Source organism: Aspergillus tanneri, assembly GCF_003426965.1.
Source record: "Aspergillus tanneri strain NIH1004 chromosome Unknown AapTan_3_pilon_pilon_pilon, whole genome shotgun sequence".
Taxonomy (NCBI): Eukaryota; Fungi; Ascomycota; class Eurotiomycetes; order Eurotiales; family Aspergillaceae; genus Aspergillus; species Aspergillus tanneri.
The window spans coordinates 2,850,008-2,870,096 of record NW_022984630.1 but is presented as its reverse complement, the minus strand read 5'-3'; the positions used below and the strand labels follow the sequence as shown (position 1 = coordinate 2,870,096).

Sequence of the window (20,089 nt, the reverse complement as noted above, 5' to 3'; positions counted from 1 at the left end):
TATCCTAAAATATCATAAAAATGCCTCATTCTCATAACCAATCCGACTCCACTACTGCTTGTATGATGCACACCAGGACTCACAGTCATATATACATCTACCACACCGGCAAACCAGAATCAAACCAAGATCAAGATGAACCGGGCACTTGCTGCTCTTAAACACCATCTCCATGATACTCTTGATACGGTCAGACGATACTCTGCTGATTGTGCGGTTCTCTGACCGGCGAATGACAGTTGGAGTGATGAGTACAACCCTTTCCTCCTGGACGGATGGCGGGACAGAGGAGATGATTGATTTCTCTTCCCAGTCGCTGGTTCACTCTCTTTAAGGCGTTCTAAGATGAGATAGGGCACGGTAGATATGACTGTTGGGAAACGACTTCGTTAAGGGTATTGGTGGGAAATTTATTAAATTTCTATCTGTTCTGTCCTGGTCTATACAATTTCCATATGGTAGCAATCTACATGATCATCAAGCACTAGAAACAAAGAAGCTGAGGAGGCTTCCTGCAGTCAGTCCACCGACGAGCATCAAACCCATAAATCCACCGGTAGGTTCCCGTTCATCCTCCGATACCCAGTGGCCGGCGCCCATCATACAGCTACTACCGAGGTATCCATTTGAGACGCCAAACAGGAGCTGTACGATAAAGAGGTAGAAGAAGTCGCTTTCCACCGCAGCTCCCCGCCCGCGGATATTGCATACGAGATAGAGAGGGATGAAGACGACACGACCGATAGCAAGCAGGAATAGCGCCAACGGACGATGGGCTAATGAAAGTTGGGGGATGATAACTGATATTCGACCGATCAGGTCGCCGACGTTCCAAAAGAAGAACGCCAGGGGCACAAAGACAGGCGGCTCGAACATGCGAGAGCGGTCGGATGGATCATGAACAGATTCGATCTCGGCGGTGAACACGGGGAATATCATGGTGATGGCAAAACAGAGGAAGACGGCAAGGGCCATGAGACGGAGTTTCTTGAAGAGAACCCACAGGCTGATGGTTTTGCTGGGGGAGTGGTCGGAAGTACAGTCATCTGCTTGGTCGGCGAATAGGTCGGGAGCTGGGTAGTGGTGGGATCGGCGTTTGGCGAGAGCAAGGAAGGCGACCAGGGCTGAAAAGGAGACCGCAGCAGAGGTGATGAAATAAAAGAATGCTGACTTGGATGATTCCTGGGGTATTTCCGGCTGGTCGTCTCCCTTTTTCTCGGGCACGGCCAGGACAGAGAGAATCTGGACAATGCAGGGTAGGACTCCTGCAACGCCTTGGCCGGCCATAATGGCCTGGGTGTATTCCTCTCTTCCGAACCCGGAGACGTAAGCAAAGACACCGTTTTGGTTGATCCCCGTGGCTAGGCTGGCCCCGAATACCATGACCAACAGGAAGCCGAAATACGTGCTAACGGAGACATGCTTCGCGATGACTGTCGAGAAAGCGAGCAGGGTGAAAACGGCGATATTGATGAGTATTGAAATGTTGATTCGTTTCGGGTATGACGCCCCCTTCTGTAGCCTCGCAAGGATAAATACCGAGCCGAGATTAGTTATTGTCGACACGGTCAGAATGGAGGATTGGTAGTGGGTAGCGGCCCAGTCATTTGATTCGAAACGGCGATGGAAATATGGCGCAGCAGCAAGGAACATGTTCCTAGTAGATAGGGAATTTAGTTACGCTCTAGTAGTTGAGCGTTGGCGAGGTAAAAGACATACCAGGCCCACAGCATAGACACTCCCAGGAGAAGGAAGACTCCATATTCAAACCTGGAGAAGCCTGGAACCGGTTGATTTTGCGAGGAAATAGACTGCTGATCCTCGTTATTGGCGTCGGCTGGATGCTCGATTGGCTCATACTCCGGTGAAGGAGTAGAAGCCCATTGGCGGATACGATTCATTTTGGTGATTTGGTGGATATGAAATAGTCCCTTCCTGTCGGTAGAAACGGGACGAAGGAACCGACGAAGTCAGTCCATTATCGAGCACGAGACAGAGAATGAAGTAAAGCGAGTTTGTTGTAGAGGAGTGGGAGGTAATCTGAAACCGATAAAGAGGCAAGGATCGCCAAGCACTTCGTGGGTCCCGCTTACACATCAGTGGATGATCTTCATAGTTACTGTTCTCTGGGTTGAACAGACGTGTTAATCAAGTGGAGATTAGTTTATTATATATTTATACCACATTTCAAGAAAAGCAATCCTCTAAAGGGGTGACAATCTAGTCACAGAGCTAGATACATCAATCAAAAAAATGTATAGGCACAGAACACAATACTCTACAATGCCCCAAAACAAGAACAGAGTAAAGACAAGCACAAAGCCCGGGTTCTACCGGGGTCCTTATGCGCTCTTCTGTAGATTCTCGCTGGTTTCATCTATATCTACCTCCTCGTCCTTCTGTAGGTCCCACAGTTTCTCTGCTGTCACTGGACTGATAGGAGTACTCTGCGGCGGTTGCGACGCTTCACCACCACTCATTTGCCACTCCATTAATTTCGTAAAAGCACCGTCGGGACGAGAACTCAATTCTTCATAGGAGCCGTGCTCGGCCACCTTTCCGTCAGGACCAAGGACAATGATGGTATCGGATCGTTTAATGGTGGAGAGTCGATGGGCGATACTGATGGTCGTGTTATTCCCACGAAGAAGGGCGGCAAGAGCGCTATTGACTAGAGTCTCTGACTCCGCGTCAAGTGCGGAAGTTGCTTCATCGAGGATCAAAATATCAGGGTCCTTAATCAGAGCACGGGCAATGGCAATGCGCTGCTTCTGCCCACCGGAGAGTTGAGCACCTCGAGGTCCCACTTGGGTGTCGAGACCATCCGGCTTAATAGAAGGTTAGACGTAGACACAAGCTCAAAACCGACAGGCGGCACTTACGAAGTCACTGATGAATTGGCAGTTCGCTTTCCGGGCGGCTGCAACGATCTCCGACCTGGTTGCCCGCGGGCTCCCATAAGATATATTTTCGGCAATTGTTCCCGAGAAAAGGACCGGCTCCTGCGAGACCACACCAATCTTTCTCCGGAGAGACTTGGCATTCATGGCACCGATATCTTTCCCGTCAATCAAAACCTTGCCCTCTGTAGGATTATAGAAGCGGAGTAGAATGGAAGCAATAGTCGATTTGCCTCCCCCTGAAGGCCCAACAATGGCAACATTGGTTCCCTGCGGGATTTCAAAATCCAGATCTTTGAAAATGGGAACCGCCGGCCGTGTGGGATAGCTGAAGGACACATTCTCGAATCTAATAGGACCACGTGCAGATTCAACTTTTGTACCCTTTGTGGGAGAGATCGTCGGTTCACGGTCTTGTAACTCGAAAAGCCGGCTGGCTGCTCCAACTCCTTTCATTAATTCGGAATAGAAGCTGGACAGGCCGAACATGCTGGAGCCTGCATAGGCAGTGTACATCAAAAATGATGTCAATTCTCCAATGCTTATAGCACCGGTCCGAACCATTCCCCCGCCAACGTAAAGGAGGGCCAATATCGTCATGTTACCCATAAACCCGGTCTAAAACAGGTCAGATTGCATGGACCGTAAATTTCGGCAGACATTAATACGTACAGAGCTAAAGAAGGTCGCGCTGATCACAGATTCCTTCTTTCCAAGATCAAAAATTTTGCGGACTTGGTTGTTATAACGGTTAACCTCGATGACTTCCCCTGCAAATGACTGGCTAGTTTTCACATTTCCTAGACGCTCCTCAGCAATTTTGGTCAGACTTCCCAAGTTTCTCTGGATCTGGCGACTTAGATTTCTGATAGCTCTGCCGTAGAAAAAAGCACCGAGGCCTATTGGAGGGAGTAGTAGAGCCAAGATGCTGGACAGTTTAAGGCTGACGTATGCCATCAAACCGAACCCTGCAGCACCACTGACTCCCGCCCTCAGACCATCCGACAAGTTCTGCGTAATACTTTTGCCAACGATGATGGTATCTGAGCTCAGACGAGAGATCAAGTCACCAACTCGATTGGCATCAAAGAACTCCGCATCCTGTATAAAGGTCTGACGGAAAAGCTTCGACCGAAGTCTGGCAACAATGCGTTCTCCAACGATGCGCAAAATAATGATACGTCCATAGTTCGCCGCAGCTCCCAGTGTAAGGATCCCAGCTAGTGCGCCATAGAACATTGGAATGCTTAGTCCGAAAAGCTCATCCCCGCCCTCACTTGTCGATTTCGTTGCCGCATCCATGATTTTACCAATAGAGAACGGAATCGACATGGTGATGGACGAAGAAATCAGCAGAAACATAAATGCCAATCCAAGCTTCCTGGCCTCTGGTCGCGCAATGGACAGAAGTCTCCAGATCTCTCGAAAACCGGACTTTTTTCCGGACGCTCCATCCTTGGCTAGCTTTGCCCGAAAGTTGACCTGAGCTGCCTGGGCTGCCCTTTCCGATAATTCAAAGCCCTTATCGACTTCCTCATCTTCCTTGTCCTGGGAGTTCTTCTGACCCCTTTGCGTAGCGTTCGTCGCTTTGTCCTCTAGTAGACGCGGAGTGGAGGTATAAAGCCGTATGTTTTGAAATGATCGTATGAATCTGGCATCGTTGTAAAGCAAAGTCGAGACACTGCGATTGTTGCAACTGTTGCGCACACCGGAGACGATAGAAAACGGGCGACACTGGTTACTATGAGAACCAAACGCGAATGCAGGGGCTTGAGTACCAGGGTAAAGATTTTTTAAGACTCCTGCTCTCTGCCGAGCGAGTTGCCCTGCAGTAACCCCTGGAGCCCAAGAAGCAAGCACCCTGACTCCGCGCATTGCGGAATCAAAGAAGCGGAATCGGCCGACTATTCAGAATACTGTCACGGGTTATAACACATTGCCATATCTCATTGGAAGAAAATTGGTCTGATCGTATTCATGTCCGCATATACCAACAGCTAGCCGGGAAATTGACACGGCACAGCAGAATGTCCGAAGCGAAACAAGCGGATGCAACTGCGTCAGACAAATCCGACAATTGCCGTTCGGAGTGGTCGGCGTTTATTCTGCCACAGGACACCGCTTGCCACGAGGTTCCGCGCCATCGAAGCAGATCGATGACTTTCGATACATGCTACGATATGAACACGGGCTAAGCTTAGGCTGGAATAAATAGCTCGCAGTTTGATGCAGAGGCAGATGCCAAGCGGTTTATGCTAAACCAATCTCATACTATATTCTCTCTCATCTCTGCCCATCGGACACTTTTCTTCCATCTAACTATTATTTTGTACTCCACCTGTGCTACCCCTCTAACAAGCTACGGCCTTTGTGTTCCAAAATGGTCCTCGATTACAGCAAATGGGACGCTCTCGAGCTGTCCGATGATTCGGACATTGAAGTCCATCCCAATGTCGATAAACGCTCTTTCATCCGGGCTAAACAGTCTCAGATCCACCAGCAGCGCATACAGCGGCGACACGAAATCGAGACCTTGAAGTACGAGCGTATCATTAACAATGGTCTCCTCTCACGCATTGATAAACTTCTTGCATCCCTGCGGCAGCACGAGGGTTCAAAAAACCCCGAGGAATTGGTGTTCCAGGCTCTCATGGAAACTGCAAGTAACCCCGCCGAGGATCAACCTCCTCCAGCGCCGGAAGGTGTTCACGTGCAGGTGAAAGAACAGCCAAAGTATTCCCAAATGATGAGCTCTCTGGTGGACCAGGTCAAAAAGGAGATGGGTGATGTCAGCGCGGAAAGCCTTTCCCAGGCTTACATCAAAGGTGTACAAGAACACAAGGATAAGGTGCAAGGACTACAGAAGGAGTTGTTGGAAAGACTTGCTCAGCTTGAGAAAGAAGAAGGCAGCAAAATCACAAGTGACATGCTGCATACTGGATTTGATACATCCCATGTGGCTAAACCGGATGCTTCTACGAGCAAAACTGCCCAGAAAGAATCTGTTGAACTCTTGAACCCCGCATCAGTGACTCAGGATTCCTCACAGAAGGCTGGTGATGATGATGACGGGGAAGTAGATCCGGAGGATATCAAGGCCAGTGACCTTGCTAAGCGTTTTGCAAAGATCAGCCGCAACGATTATCGAGCCTTGCATCAGTTTATTTCTGAGAACCATCAAATTGTCGCGGAAAAAGAGACCGATGGGTTATTGGTTGAAGCTTTCAACAGCCAGATGGTGGGCAATGATGATTATGCTCGCCAATGCGTTCATCAAGGACTACTGCTGCAGTACTGTCGTTCTCTGGGCCGTGATGGAATTTCATTGTTCTTCAAGCGGTAATCAAACACAAGCCATTCAATTGAGGATAGAACAAAAGGGAAGCTAACGTCAAACTCTCATATAGCATCACGACAAAGGATCACCAAGCAGCAACACTTTTCCAGAATGATGTCACTGAAACCTACCATAAAATCAAAACTCGCGCTGCGGAACTCGCTAAGGATAGCTCTGCCTCTAATGACCACGCCGGAGTGGAGCAAATACAACTACATGCAGTTGATCCGAACACCAAGATTACTATTAATATCCCGTCGGCAGATAGCACCGAAGAGGTCGAGATCGAAGCTCGTAAGATATTCGACTCTTTCTCGAAAGAATTGCAAGTGGCCTTGGCTTCAGACTCCCTAGATGAGGTCAACAAAGTCCTTGGAAATATGGGCGTGGACGAAGCGGAAGATGTTGTAGAAAAGCTTGGACAAAGCGGTATGCTCAGTCTTGAAGAAGGCATCGTGGACGCAACCACCGAGGAGGGCAAGAAGAAGTTGGAGGAGATTGAGGCCGAAAGCAAAAAGGAGAAGAAGACTGAAGAAATAGGAGAGCCTGGTGGTGACATTACCGAGCTGGACTAAGTACACAAAATGTCTTTGGCTACCTTGAAGCCTTGATAGCAGTCTGTCTTTTGCTTTTCTGGCATGAGCCCAAATGATGTCCTATTAATCACCCCGTTATGTCTAAATCATGAATACCTATATACGTTGTATAGTTAACCCTTGCATCGAACAATACTTTTTGAATCTACTCGTCTGATCTTATGCATGGGGCTAGATAAGTTGGATATGCCTACAGTATAGTATGGAAGGGAACAGCATGCGTTATTTACCTACATAACATTAAAGAGAAAGAGTTTATAGAGTAGAAAGACACAGGAGATAGAAAGAATAATAGGATGAACAGGAAAAGTTGAAGGTGATCGCAACCGTCAAGAAGACTGGGCAAATATCAAGCATGCATAACAAAATACGGTTTCAGTTGACAGAAATGACAAGCACCTAGAGGCGAAGGGGGATATAATGGTGGTGGTCATGATAAAAGGCGCTGGAATATAGAGAAACCAAGGGAAAAGGAACACTCTCATTAGTCGCTTCTTTTCGTCCCATGTTCTCAGCCCATATTTTGAGGTGCAGTCATACCAAGATTGGGTTTAGACCCCACTGACCCCGGGTGCATTCTGATCCTTCTTCAAATCAAGAAGCAATTCACGGAAACGCTCCTTACCAGATCCACTGGCACCACCCTTGGTTCCCTTTCCAGATATGTCAACCAGTTTCGCAATACGTTCCCAGCTGGTGCCCCCCGATGATGTGTCTTCCCGATTAGCGAGGAATTGTTCGGCCTCTGCGCGTGTCTGGGCGCGCAGCTTGTCAGTTTTGTTGTTGTACGAGACGTAAAAGTCATCAATGTCCTCTCTAGCCTTTTGAATAGTCGAGTTCTTCTTTTCCTCAGAGATCTCTGCACGTCGGCTGACTTCCACATCACGCTTCTCACGCCATTCCCTGCAGTGCAATCGAGATTAGATCGCTGTTTATATTTGAGCGGCGACGCGAGGTAATCATAGAATGGAAACGGGGGTTATAGAGGTCCATACTTGATGGGTTCGGATTCCTCTTCGGGATCTTGGTAGCTCGAATAGCCAGTGGGTGGGAAGGGAGCACCGGTTCCGGTGATGGTGCCGCCAGGTGCAACTTGCTGTTAAAAGGGGGTGCAAATTAGTAGTGTCATTTTCATATAATTAGTGAGTACTTGCCTCGTTTTGTGTCTCGATAGCCGGGAATGACGATTCGAAACCTGAGATCTCCTCGCGAGCAACACCGCCAAACGGAGCATCCTCTGCACCACCCAACAAGTCATCACCATTATCTACATCCTCGGAGGTAGCAACGTGATCTTGGGAAGTAGCAAATTGTTCCGCATCGTCACCCAAGACTGCTCTTTCGCGGGCTAGAAAATCATTCTCGTTTGACGCTCCGTTGGTGTTGACAACTTCGGTTTGACCTGGAAAACAGTTAGTATCACGGGAGAGGAACTAATTAACGTAGGTCACTAACCCGCAGAGAAGTCTTCCAAAGAAGGGAAACGATCTGCCATGATAACTAAGAAACTGTTTCCGTGTCAACACCGTTTCTGATAAATGAGGAGTTCTTGAATCAATGGGATGAAGAAAGGAGACCTGACAGGAATGTGAGGCTCCAGCTGGCATCTAGAAGAGGCGCCAATGGAGCAATGGAGCTGGGGGAACGGATTCTGCCGCCCTGGGCGGTGAGCAAGCTAAAAGACTGAGTGCGACAGACAAGCTTGATTCACTTCGACAAGCCACCACAGGCGTGACAGACTCTCAGCAGGTCTTATTTGATTAACATAGTCTAGGCATCTGGTGTGGGATCCTTCATCTTAATTTTATCAGAGATTCTAATTGTTATCAATGTAAGTGACTAGCAAAACTCTCCAGCTTAGGTGCCTTACTAGCAGGACAGTTCTCATAGAAGCTTCAGTCTTAGTATTCCTTTGGAGGACGTCCAAACATACACTTGTATTCTATATCTGTACAGATAATATGGCATACACAGATGATGCTGTCAAGGCAAAGCTCTCTGCACTTAACGAGACGCAAGAGGGCATTGTCACTGTCGCGCAATGGGTCATGTTTCACAGGTTAGTGAACAGCTGTCTATATATAGCCGTAACAATACTAACCTTTCCTTGAAATATCAGACGGCATGCTGAACGAACGGCGCAACTTTGGCTGCAGAAACTTCGCGACTCACCTGCTCCGAAGCGATTGAATTTAATCTATCTGGCAAATGGTACCACTTGATCCCACCGTCGATGTTGAGTCGAAGTTGACAAAGAAAAAACCTAGAGGTTGCGCAACAGTCAAGAGCACGACGGAAGGACGATTTCCTCATTGCATTCTCGCCGGTACGTGTTCCCCTCAAGTGGAAAAGGGGAATCATAGGCTAATAAACACAAGATCATAGCAGAAGCCGTGTCTACTGCGTACAAAGGCGCTTCAAATGACATCCAGCAGAAGCTCAGACGAGTGGTAGAAGTGTGGAGGCAACGATCAATTTTTGAGCTACCAATCCAGGAAGCTGTAGAATCTCGTGTGGATGGTAAGATTGCTTATTTTTCTACAAAGCAACTCGCTCACCACGCCACAGAAATCGATAAATCACGCTCCACCGGTAAAAAGCCACTCTTAGGCGGATCTCTTTTTTCGAGCCCATCTGGATCAGGTACTCCAGCTGAGCTTCAGCCTCTTGTTCCTTTGCAAGTGGCTCTTTCTAAAGCTATGGTTGCTTCAAGTGGCTCTGCTACAGCAGCTAATACGGAATACGATAAGATGCACGATCCTAGCGTCCCACTGCCGACACCACCTGTACACGCTGCACGCCTCAGTCAGTTGTTGAAGGCACTTGCCAATGCCGAGAGCCTAGTGTCTGAGGTTATTAAGTCAAGGACTGCCCTAATTGATGGTCTTGAGAAACTGCTTGAGACGAATCGTTCGGCGTTGTCGAAAGAACAGTCATTGGCTACGCAATTGTCCGAGAGAAAGCTAGAAACTGAGGGAAAGAAACGGGAAGTAGAGGATGGAATCATGAGGGGCCTGTCTGCTGAGAATTCGCCTTCTCCCAATGTTGGCGACCCCAGCAACGGGGGAGAAACAGTTTCTCGTCCAGAGGTCGAGGCTTTAACCCCGCCACCTGTGGAAGCTCTCACACCTGTCGGATCTCCCAAGCAGCGGCCCGAGGAGGGTGTAGAAGATGATCCTCAGGCTACTGCAACATTCACATTGGCGGGTTTCACATATCCCGCGGGTGCTTCTGTTCCCGGTGCAGACCTCTCTTCGGCTATTCATAGTGACATACAGCAGGATAGTTCGAACGGACTCTATGCTAAAAAGCGCAAAGTCACTCACGGAGAGGAAGATTACGCTCAATTTGCAGCCGGTGACCTGGACGCTGATGTTGCGGAGTTGCTAAAGCAGGAGGGTACTGCACAATAGAGTAGTAGCAACTCTTGTATTGGTTGGTTGCTAGTTATGCTGCTAGGTTACGTTGCTTTCAATTGTTGGCGAGGCATTTTCGTTTACTTTCATTTCATCTTTTTCTGTACGTTCTGTCATTTATTAGTCTCTTGTCCTGGTATTCGTTCTGGCCGAGCGACTTTGCTACTCATACGCTTGGTCGCCCATGTAGTTTTTTTTTTTTTTTTTCCTTTTTAAATATGATGTGGGGTACACACCTTACAATTTTACGCTACTGGGTGGAGACTTCGATACTATGTATCGTGGCTGATTTCATCTATATGGCGAACAGAGTATTGAACATCTATTCTAACCGAATACCTTGTCATTACTGGAGCATACCATGATGGCTGTGGGCGATGAAGCTATACCCTATGATTCAAACATGAGGAATCCATAAGTACGGAGTACTTCCTTCAAACGGCGAGCTAAAAGGTGGTGTTTCATATGAGTATGTCTGGCTTCTTACTGAAGTATATCGGCCTTTAACCCGGCTGAATATAATATTAATGGTTCATGGTATCTAAGAAACAATGATACAAATTATCGATATATGTCAGGATCAACCCACTTGCCCTTCGTTGCCCGATTCAAAGAAGGATGTCTCTTTCGTCGATAGACGGCCTCGAAACTTCGAGGGAGAGCATTAGAGGATTGTTCGTTCGATTGAGGCGACGGTAGAGCAGGAGCGGGCTCTGGGTTCAGAGAATTGTGCCGCTTTGGCTTCATGAGCAATAAAATAAACATGCCGGCGACTAGAATGATTAGTAGAAGAAGGACTTTGCGTTTAATCGTCCGTCGTTGATAACCGGTAGCCTGGGTTAGAATGATTTGTTAGCTCATTGCTTGGCATATCAGAGTATCCAATGGCGAAGTATAACATACCACTTTGAGCTCTTTCTCAGCAGCTTTGACTTCGGTGCCCATTCTTTCCACATTATAGTCTATTCGGTCCAACATGGTCCCTTGGTCAATGACCATTGCTTGTAACTCGCGAAATATATCCGACAATTCGATAATGCCTTTGGCAATGTCATTAATCTCTCTTTCTCGTTGCAGAATTGCGGCATCGTTCTGGCCCGGAAGTCGCTGCGATGTTTGCATGAGGGTGGACTGTGAAAAAGACTTGTCCGCATCGGATTCCATTAGCGAAGGGTCTGTGTATGGGTTCTGCACAGATGTTGGTGTGCGTTCAAAGGGCTGTGGTACACCTTCCAGCCCTCTTAGTTCTACAGCAAATACCCAGTTAGCTTATTCGACAAGCCCAGAAGCAAAGAGAGTGGTTGGTTAGCCTTACTTTTCAGGTATGTGCTTTGCTTCTTCCTAAACCGAGCACTTGCTTCTTGAACTCGAGAAGCAAGAGAAATTTGAATGTTTTTCGCCATCGTTTCATCCCCATTACTCACTCCACCCTGTTGTTTGGCCTCGCGCACCATCACCTCGATCTTCTGAATGGCTTTCTGACAGTCATGGAATGAGCGCGTGATTTCTTGTGTAAATCGCTCAATGACACTTTCCTCTTGTCTTCGCGCTTCTTCGTCTCCAAATCCCGGTAAAAGGTGCTTTTGGTGTAGCTTGTCTAAGTGGGAAGACTTCTGCGCAATGTCCGCGAGCAACTCTGTCACCTCGTCCTGTACGTCAACCCAGCGCGGGGGTAGGACGTCCATTTCAATGATTGCATCACCATCATCTTCGAGCACTCCAGTGTCCCCGATAAGTCTCCTGCTTTCCTCTGGATGCGATGGTATATCGGAGAAGCCATTTGTTGAACCGATATAACGTGGCTTCTTGGCCGGATGGTGCGAGAACGACTGACGGTAGGAGATATACCTAGAAAACACCACGGTAGTTAGTTTATCTCTAGAGACTAAACCATAATTGAACCGATTGCATACAAGTTCGTGCGGTCACGCCACATTATGGAGGACAGGGAGCAGTGATATTGCTTCGGTGGTCTTGACGCCTGTCCTTTAGGCGGCCTTGATCATCGTTGGCCAGCTTCTAAGGCCGAGACCTAGCAAGGAACCAAGCCTTGAAAGCTAAGCGGATGTGAGATAAGCATAAACAACGTAAACCGAAGCCGATCGTCGCATAGATCTGTTGCTATACATAAAACATCCTCGATAGGACCTACATATGTGCTTTCGTATGTTCTCCGAAGATGGCCCACGTGAAAGGGGGGGCGGCTCCAATCCAGTTAGGGGTAAGCGTTGTCAGAGGCCGTAACGGTCCTGTAATTAGTACTTCCACACGGCATTTTTATCATTTCTACAGGCCTCGTACGGTCAGGCCGGTATTAGGGACTAGTACCTATGTGGAAATTGTCTATCTCTTTTTTGTCTTATGTATAACTTGTTCATCTATATCAATTTGCCCTGAAGGTCTTGTGTCTACCTGAAGATTTCGCATGGCATATCGATCCAATCTACATAGTGCCTAGATTAGGTACTCATGCCGCATTTTAGCTATGCCGAGGCCTCTAGCTGGCTTTTATCCCGCTGCAACATGCACAGCCGACCAGGTGGGCGAACCTACTGTGAGATTCAAGATCCTGCAAGATGCTGTATATCTACACCTGAAATTTGTAGGGCGCTTTAGTTCCACAGATCGTTGCTAGCAGACTTCACTGACCACTACCAGAAATACCTGTTGCCTTCTAGCTTAGTCTACTAATGCCTCCTCTGCAGACTCTATTGCCGGTATCCACAGCAAGTCTTCCATATTTAGAAGTAATAATAGGCTCATACACAGTACCCACTAAGAGCCATAGCCAGAAGCATCGAAGGGGCGATGAATGTAATAATAGATACCGACCAGGCGTAAAGATGTAGTGGCTGAGGGTGGCTGAGGGTGGCTGAGAAGGAGATACAGGCCTTTTTGCCCAGGGTGTTCAGAGCACTTGGTGGTCATTGCGGGTCACGTTTCAGGCGCTTGCGACCGCCTTACCAGGCCTCCGTTTATTGTTATTATTACTCTGATGATTGAGACCTGGGTCGGCTTCCCCTTAAACAACACTCGCCCTCCCCCACTACCTAATATCGGCTTCCTGCTGAACCACCACCACCTACTCTTCCCCCTCAACATCCTCACCAATTCCACCCTTTATCATTTCTAGCCCGTCAGCCATCTATATTCCATATTAATCATGGTATGATGTTTTCTTTCCCCTCTATCTTACCTAGCGATATCGAAAACTGCCCCGCCTTGCGGGGCAGATCCGGGCAACATTCTGGGCTGAATTGCTGACATCGCAATGCCCAGGCCGACTCTTTGACCGAAGAACAGGTCTCCGAATACAAGGAGGCCTTCTCTCTGTTTGTAAGTGACCGTAATATCCTTATATAATGATGGGAATCATGTGTATTCCCCGATACTCTGCTCGAATATATGCTGACATGGGATATCCTGTCTCTGAACAGGACAAGGATGGTGATGGTTAGTGCGAAACTCCTCCCATTAAAATTTCCTCTCACACGAATGACTTTTTTACATTTTCATAAATTTTTCTTATACTTTTGTCGACTCGCAACATCATACTTACAACCTAATTCATCAATGTGCAGGCCAGATCACCACCAAGGAGCTGGGCACTGTTATGCGCTCGCTGGGCCAAAACCCTTCCGAGTCCGAGTTGCAGGATATGATTAACGAAGTTGACGCTGACAACAATGGCACTATCGACTTCCCTGGTATGAGATGGGCACACCGTAATCCGCAAGGGAGAAGATCTGCTGCTAACCGGTCAAAGAATTCCTCACGATGATGGCCCGAAAGATGAAAGATACTGATTCCGAGGAGGAAATCCGGGAAGCTTTCAAGGTCTTCGATCGCGACAACAATGGTTTCATTTCTGCCGCGGAGTTGCGTCATGTCATGACTTCCATCGGCGAGAAACTTACCGATGACGAAGTCGACGAGATGATTCGTGAGGCGGACCAGGATGGCGATGGCCGGATTGACTGTACGTTGCCTCGTGTCTTACCCTTTACTTGAGATGAAGCTAATTGATCTCCCAGACAACGAGTTTGTCCAGCTCATGATGCAAAAATAAACTATTTGTCTTTCTATTTCGCGCACTGATAGTGGAAAGGGGTGGAGCCAAGAAATTTATTCCATCACATCCTATCTCAGTCTTGCCGTTGCCTGTAGTCAACTTCTTGACTGCAGCTGTTTGCGGCTGTACTGGCTATGCGTAGCCTCGTCGAATGTGCATTTCCCCGGGGGAAAGTAGAGCCAGATGGACTTAGACTATGAGCCGAGCAGGCTAAGAGGATGTCTTGGTGCCAATTAGAAACCCAGAACATATCTTGGCTTGCCCGACCTCTTTTCTTAAATTCGCTCGCCATCTTTGTGCCACTCCTCTTCCCGTTGTCTTTTACCGATTGTCCATATCTTTTACACCACTTCGTGTTACCCATATGTGTCTTTAGCACTTGTCCAATGATTACTCGTAGCAGATTTGGCTGCTCTTGATGACAATTGACCAACGGTTTTTTCTTTGCATTCCGTCTGTTTATTATTACCGATCCGTACCATTCTCAGGGATCTTATGTCTCTACAAAGGCTTCATTTCCTATCTAAGTATCCCCTCTGTCTTGCTAAGTTAGGTCATGAGGATTTAAGACAAGTACTGCTCAAAGATCACAAGGAACGCACCCCAGACTTTTTTGTCCTCATCGGTTGAATCTGAAAATCTCCATAAATTGCCTTGCCACATCCACTCCTGCTGTCGGGTCAGGATCTTCTTCTACTTGTTGCCCGCTCTGCTTTCCATTAGTCATTGTATGAGATTCAGGCTTCCGTTGCTGCTTCAATTTGTACAGTTGTTCCTTGACCTCTTTACCAATGTCCGGCAAGAGGCTTGCTTCTCGAGCTCCCTCGATGCCTAATTTAGCCCAGAATTCGCGGATAAGCATGGTGGTTGCTGCATATTCAGCGTCGATATCTGCCTCCTCGATGCCATCCGCAAATGAAATATCAATCCCGGAGTCATCGTCGTCGTCCACCAACTCGCCAACCATAAGGAGGCCATTCGTTCTCCTTGACCGGACGTACTGTGAAGTGATTGAAGTAATTAACGACGGACCCCTCCACTCGATCTCGATGACGGTGCCTCGAACACGCGCAGTAGGTAGCGTTTGCCGCACATCACCGATTCTCACCCGAAAATCGCCCACGTCGTAAACTGCTCCTCCAGGAACCGTGATGGTGTGTCGATGGCACCAGAATGGTTGGGCAGCGTAAACAAAATGCTGAAAAAGGCTCCCGCACGATGGTAACGGTACGGTCGTCATGACCATGGGGGACTTGTCTGCGACAGGTGCAACGGCGCCCGCCGTCTGTGACGGAGCCGCTGTTGGTGCACCGGAAGTTGTAGCCTCAGTAGTAGCGTTAACCGGATTGACTGCACTAGGCATACTGGAGTTATGAGACTTCTCCGGTGGTTGGGATGTGTAAATGAACCCGTGGGCTTGGTAGTAGGACAGGGAGAGAAACTGCATGTATTTTGGGTTTGTGGACCGCTGGGATGCTGATGCCGGGAAACAGGACGGAGTGTCCCTCATCAGTTTATGTTCTAGGACCCAACGGCCTACTGGGATGGGATCATCGTCAAAAATAGTGTGTAAACGCTCTGTCACTACTGCGAGGGCGGTTGGCGCATTTGGATTTGAAGGCACAAAGAAGACCCTGTCATCATGGTTAGTAGTCTGACTATGTTAAAAGTACACATTGTTGGTATACCCTGTAATAGGCATATTGGGTAAAATATTCAGTGAGATCAGGTAAAGTAGACTGGAAGCTATGCTCTTGATCCGGCAGCTGGGTTGGATATCAACCAACAACCAGAGGTTGAAAACAGAAAGTTGGAAACGGGATGGGTATCTCAAATGAAGGAACAAAGTAGGAAAGAAGGCAAATAAAGAAGCGAGAAGTAAAAAAAATTTAAACTAAGCCAGGCTGAGTTATTTAGGTCAAAAACGCAATGAATGATGACATAGATCAGATCTATATAACATGTTAGCGAATGATCTGCAAAGCGAAGCAACTGGTAGGATTGAACACCATAGCATGTGGACCATGTAATTAATCAGTCATGATCTCTGTGGGGAGATATGCTGAAACAATAGAGCTGATTATTAAGAGAAATGATTGGGTCAGTAGCTATTTGCTGTTCAGTGCTAGTTATTCATTGAACCCGTAGATAGCTGCATTTGGCAATAATGAAAGTTGTCACGGGTATCTACTGGTGCCTTAGGAGTTGTAATAAAGCAAACGGAGCAAACAGCCTAAGGCGCCCCAACATCACTTAGTAATTATCTCCACATAGTTAGCCTTACTCCAGTCTAGGTGTCCAAGTTGGTTTTCATCGATCTTAGAACTCTGATTCGCATGCTACTTATGATTGCATAATTCCTGAGCATGGAATAGCACACTATATCGCATATTACTAACTTGTTGATAGATCACATTAGTGCATCTGATGGAGATGAACAATTATCGTCAATTCGCCAAGACGCGGGACGACTTAGGGATGAGACAACTAGGGGGCCGCTTGACACCAGGTACATAGCTGGGCTGTCAACGGTTAAAAATAATAGCAAAGCCTAGTTGGAACTAAACTTTCATCCAGCTTAGAGACCACATGCTTACGCAATGGGCGCACTCCTTGTTACTGACTCAGGCAAGACCCTCAGCCACGCTAGGAATCTTACAGAGCTCCTCAATGCCCATCATTGCCTAGAACACCCAAATCATGACTAGGCCTTTGCATCCAAGATTCCTGACAGCATTCGTTTGCCAATCAATGGAAAGGTGAACAAGGGACGATGGTGATCACTGGGGCGCTTTAGTCACTGACGGCTCTGGCCGCAGGATTGTGCGTTTGGTCCCTGTAGGGTGATGATGTCTTGAAGCCACCTGCCCCTAGATGAGAAGGGCTGTCGACGGGAGATCTGGAAACGTAACCTATCCACTCCTTCCTCTTCTTACGCGAGAAGCACTCAATTAACTTCTGGTTGTGCTATTGAACATATTTTTTTACCAGATGTCATACTTTCCCTAGATTATCATAACCAAGGGCGCGTAAAGAGCCCTATTCTCTACTCTGCTATTCAGCCTAATACAATCATTAATTGTCCTTTTTTCCCCCTAGTTCTTTTTGTTTCCCATTTTCCCTTCGCACTATGATATTAACTCGAAGGAGCTACGCTCTCCCGACATTCGTTCTCTTGTTTCTTATATATATACTTTTTTCGAGTCTACCGCAGGACGAGCAGACACGGCATACTAACGACCGCGATGAATTTCATCCGAAGGCTTTCAAACTACATGACCAGATCCGTTGGACTAAACGACCCGAGAAATGGCCAGTTTCCGAGTACATTCCTCTTCCAACAGCTGCTCCCTCTCCCATCCCTAAATTACAACATGATTTCCCGAAAGAATCATGGTTTGGCCGTTGGAGAAGAATAAAGAAACAGGATACCGTCAAAGAAGCGTTTAGGCACGCATGGAAAGGGTATCGAGAGCGCGCGTGGCTGTGTGACGAAGTCTCGCCTTTAAGCGGCGACTTTAAGGAAACATTTGCTGGATGGGGAGCTACTTTAGTCGATTCTCTTGACTCGCTCGTCATACTGGGCTTGATGGACGAGTTCGAAGAAGCACTAGAAGCACTTAATCAAATAGATTTCACGACTACCCGTGCCGGTTACATCAATATCTTTGAAACAAATATCCGATACTTGGGAGGATTCCTAGGAGCCTATGATTTAACCAATGGCACCTATCCGATTCTTCTAAAGAAGGCAATTGAGGTAGCAGACCTGGTGTATAGTTCATTCGACACTCGTCATCGAATTCCCCAAGCTCGCTGGGAATGGACTAGGTAAGAACCCGCCCATTCCAAGGAACCTCTTTTCCCTGTATTTTATTCTTTGACAGGAAGCCAGAGACCGCTAATAATTGAGCCATAGAACTGCTGAAGGAATGGGCATCCAACCAAGCCGAAGCACCATTCTTGCCGAACTAGGCTCGCTAAATTTGGAATTCACGAGACTGTCCCAATTGACAGGAGACCCGAAGTACTTCGATGCCGTCCAAAGAATCACTGATCTTTTGGAGGACTCCCAGCGACACACCAAGCTTCCGGGGTTATGGCCAATAACTTTTAACGCAGAGGAAATGGTATTCTCAGATAATCGGTTCAGCGTAGGCGCAATGGCTGATTCCACATACGAATATCTTCCTAAGGAGCATATGTTGCTCGGAGCCCAGACAAATCAATTCCGCGACATGTATAACACCGCCATGGAAACGATTAAGGAGCGACTGCTTTTCCGTGCTATGACGAAAGATGGGAGAGACATCCTCTTTCCGGGAAATATCTACACCACATTCTCGCGCAGCCGAGAGAAAATCGATCCCCAGGTAGAGCATCTCAAGTGTTACCTTGGAGGTACAGTAGGTATTGGTGCCAAAGTGTTTGATCGCCCGGAAGACCTGTCAATCGCACGGAAATTAACCGACGGCTGTATCTGGGCGTATGATATTATGCCCACAGGGATCATGCCAGAGATCATGTATGTCAGCGCTTGCAAGAAGATGGACGATTGCAAGTGGGATCAGAAGAAATGGTACCAAGATCTGCGCTATCATCTAGCGAAAGGCTCGAGTGAAGAGTCACATTCGCTGGCCAAATCCCTCATTAAAGACCATGGCCTTCAGCCAGGAATATATGGAATTCCCAACGCTGGTTATCACCTACGGTAGGTTCATGTTCAGGGTCTCGCGGACAGCATGACAAGGCCTGTTAATCAATGTTTAGACCCGAGGCTATTGAGTCTGTCTTCATCATGTATCGGATCACAGGCGATAAATCCTTGCAGGATGCCGCCTGGCGAATGTTCAAAAACATCGAGCATATGACAAGGGCAGAGTATGGACATGCGGCAATTGACGATGTGCGCGATCGCAAAACAAAACAAATGGATTACATGGAAAGTTTCTGGCTGGCAGAGACTTTGAAGTACTTCTATCTTATCTTCTCCGAGCCAGACATGGTCAGTCTAGATGAATATGTCCTGTACGTGCTCATGGATGATTTCCACTGGAATTCTCTAGTCTTTATGTGGATAAGTATATTGAAGTCATAGCTAACATTCGATGCAGAAACACTGAAGCACATCCATTCAAGCGCCCATCTCCTGCCGCCTGATCTACAAGTGCTCTATTTATTTTCTATGCGGCAGTTTGGCGCATTGTGGTCACCTAGAGTTTATTCTAGCTAAATTTGGGGTCTTTGGGTGTAAATAACACGTCACGTTATATAATATAAGAACCAACAATATATGCACGGCAATAACCCAAGGTTATGCCTTGAGCATCAAGTATCTGCTAATATGAATCTGATACACATACGGCATGATCTGATGGAAGGCAAAGGAACCAATAATGGTCTCTACTCCCCCACATACCTCTAAAATAGTACATCACTGATGTTCTGCGCTTCTCTTAGGTTGCAGCATTGACCTTGCCATTTAAAGTTTCGCAGGTGCTTTTCGCGGTCGAATGGTATTATTTGTGCCTTGATACTAAATATTTTGTCGAAATGGCAGGAATTAACCAACCCATGTTACGGACATCCTGAAAAGATGTTGAAATGCTTATTAACCATTGTCGGTTCTTCTGATTAGGTCGAGGGCTCACAAAAGAAGCGAAGGAACAGACAATCACCACAAGCATGTACACCGGCTTGTGAGACCTAGAAACATTCCTTCAAGGAGACTTGAACTAGGTTTGTTTGAACTGTAGCTATATTTGAGA

The 20,089-nt window shown here is 47.3% G+C and overlaps 9 protein-coding genes across 9 annotated transcripts; 4 read left to right on the top strand and 5 right to left on the bottom strand.

Annotated features, from left to right (window-relative positions):
• Positions 1-477: 477 nt before the first annotated feature.
• On the bottom strand, positions 478-1,901 carry ATNIH1004_004739 (nucleoside transmembrane transporter FUN26; the record flags this gene model as incomplete). Its single annotated transcript, XM_033569408.1, has 2 exons — positions 478-1,657; positions 1,720-1,901. The coding sequence occupies 2 exons, from the start codon at positions 1,899-1,901 to the stop codon at positions 478-480; spliced, it is 1,362 nt and encodes a 453-aa protein (XP_033428214.1).
• Positions 1,902-2,342: 441 nt separating this feature from the next.
• mdr2 (ATP-binding cassette permease mdr2) lies at positions 2,343-4,775 on the bottom strand (the record flags this gene model as incomplete). Its single annotated transcript, XM_033569407.1, has 3 exons — positions 2,343-2,828; positions 2,883-3,518; positions 3,573-4,775. 3 exons carry the CDS (start codon positions 4,773-4,775, stop codon positions 2,343-2,345), a joined length of 2,325 nt encoding a protein of 774 aa, XP_033428213.1.
• A 505-nt stretch (positions 4,776-5,280) lies between these two features.
• CDC37 (Hsp90 co-chaperone CDC37) lies at positions 5,281-6,812 on the top strand (the record flags this gene model as incomplete). The annotated part of the gene is made up of 2 exons (XM_033569406.1): positions 5,281-6,239; positions 6,308-6,812. The coding sequence occupies 2 exons, from the start codon at positions 5,281-5,283 to the stop codon at positions 6,810-6,812; spliced, it is 1,464 nt and encodes a 487-aa protein (XP_033428212.1).
• A 572-nt stretch (positions 6,813-7,384) lies between these two features.
• Positions 7,385-8,328, bottom strand: ATNIH1004_004736 (clathrin light chain CLC1; the record flags this gene model as incomplete). Its single annotated transcript, XM_033569405.1, has 4 exons — positions 7,385-7,736; positions 7,829-7,925; positions 7,984-8,235; positions 8,289-8,328. 4 exons carry the CDS (start codon positions 8,326-8,328, stop codon positions 7,385-7,387), a joined length of 741 nt encoding a protein of 246 aa, XP_033428211.1.
• A 466-nt stretch (positions 8,329-8,794) lies between these two features.
• ATNIH1004_004735 (CTD-interacting domain-containing protein) lies at positions 8,795-10,246 on the top strand (the record flags this gene model as incomplete). Its single annotated transcript, XM_033569404.1, has 5 exons — positions 8,795-8,892; positions 8,953-9,044; positions 9,101-9,159; positions 9,212-9,353; positions 9,402-10,246. 5 exons carry the CDS (start codon positions 8,795-8,797, stop codon positions 10,244-10,246), a joined length of 1,236 nt encoding a protein of 411 aa, XP_033428210.1.
• Positions 10,247-10,810: 564 nt separating this feature from the next.
• Positions 10,811-12,185, bottom strand: ATNIH1004_004734 (t-SNARE syntaxin TLG2; the record flags this gene model as incomplete). Its single annotated transcript, XM_033569403.1, has 4 exons — positions 10,811-11,083; positions 11,153-11,496; positions 11,565-12,097; positions 12,163-12,185. The coding sequence occupies 4 exons, from the start codon at positions 12,183-12,185 to the stop codon at positions 10,811-10,813; spliced, it is 1,173 nt and encodes a 390-aa protein (XP_033428209.1).
• Positions 12,186-13,412: 1,227 nt separating this feature from the next.
• On the top strand, positions 13,413-14,318 carry CAM1 (calmodulin; the record flags this gene model as incomplete). The annotated part of the gene is made up of 6 exons (XM_033569402.1): positions 13,413-13,415; positions 13,529-13,585; positions 13,687-13,702; positions 13,831-13,956; positions 14,016-14,228; positions 14,284-14,318. 6 exons carry the CDS (start codon positions 13,413-13,415, stop codon positions 14,316-14,318), a joined length of 450 nt encoding a protein of 149 aa, XP_033428208.1.
• A 622-nt stretch (positions 14,319-14,940) lies between these two features.
• ATNIH1004_004732 (uncharacterized protein) lies at positions 14,941-15,831 on the bottom strand (the record flags this gene model as incomplete). Its single annotated transcript, XM_033569401.1, has 1 exon — positions 14,941-15,831. One exon carries the CDS (start codon positions 15,829-15,831, stop codon positions 14,941-14,943), a length of 891 nt encoding a protein of 296 aa, XP_033428207.1.
• A 1,620-nt stretch (positions 15,832-17,451) lies between these two features.
• ATNIH1004_004731 (glycoside hydrolase family 47 protein) lies at positions 17,452-19,481 on the top strand (the record flags this gene model as incomplete). The annotated part of the gene is made up of 5 exons (XM_033569400.1): positions 17,452-18,152; positions 18,241-18,417; positions 18,475-19,032; positions 19,092-19,349; positions 19,436-19,481. The coding sequence occupies 5 exons, from the start codon at positions 17,452-17,454 to the stop codon at positions 19,479-19,481; spliced, it is 1,740 nt and encodes a 579-aa protein (XP_033428206.1).
• Positions 19,482-20,089: the final 608 nt, after the last annotated feature.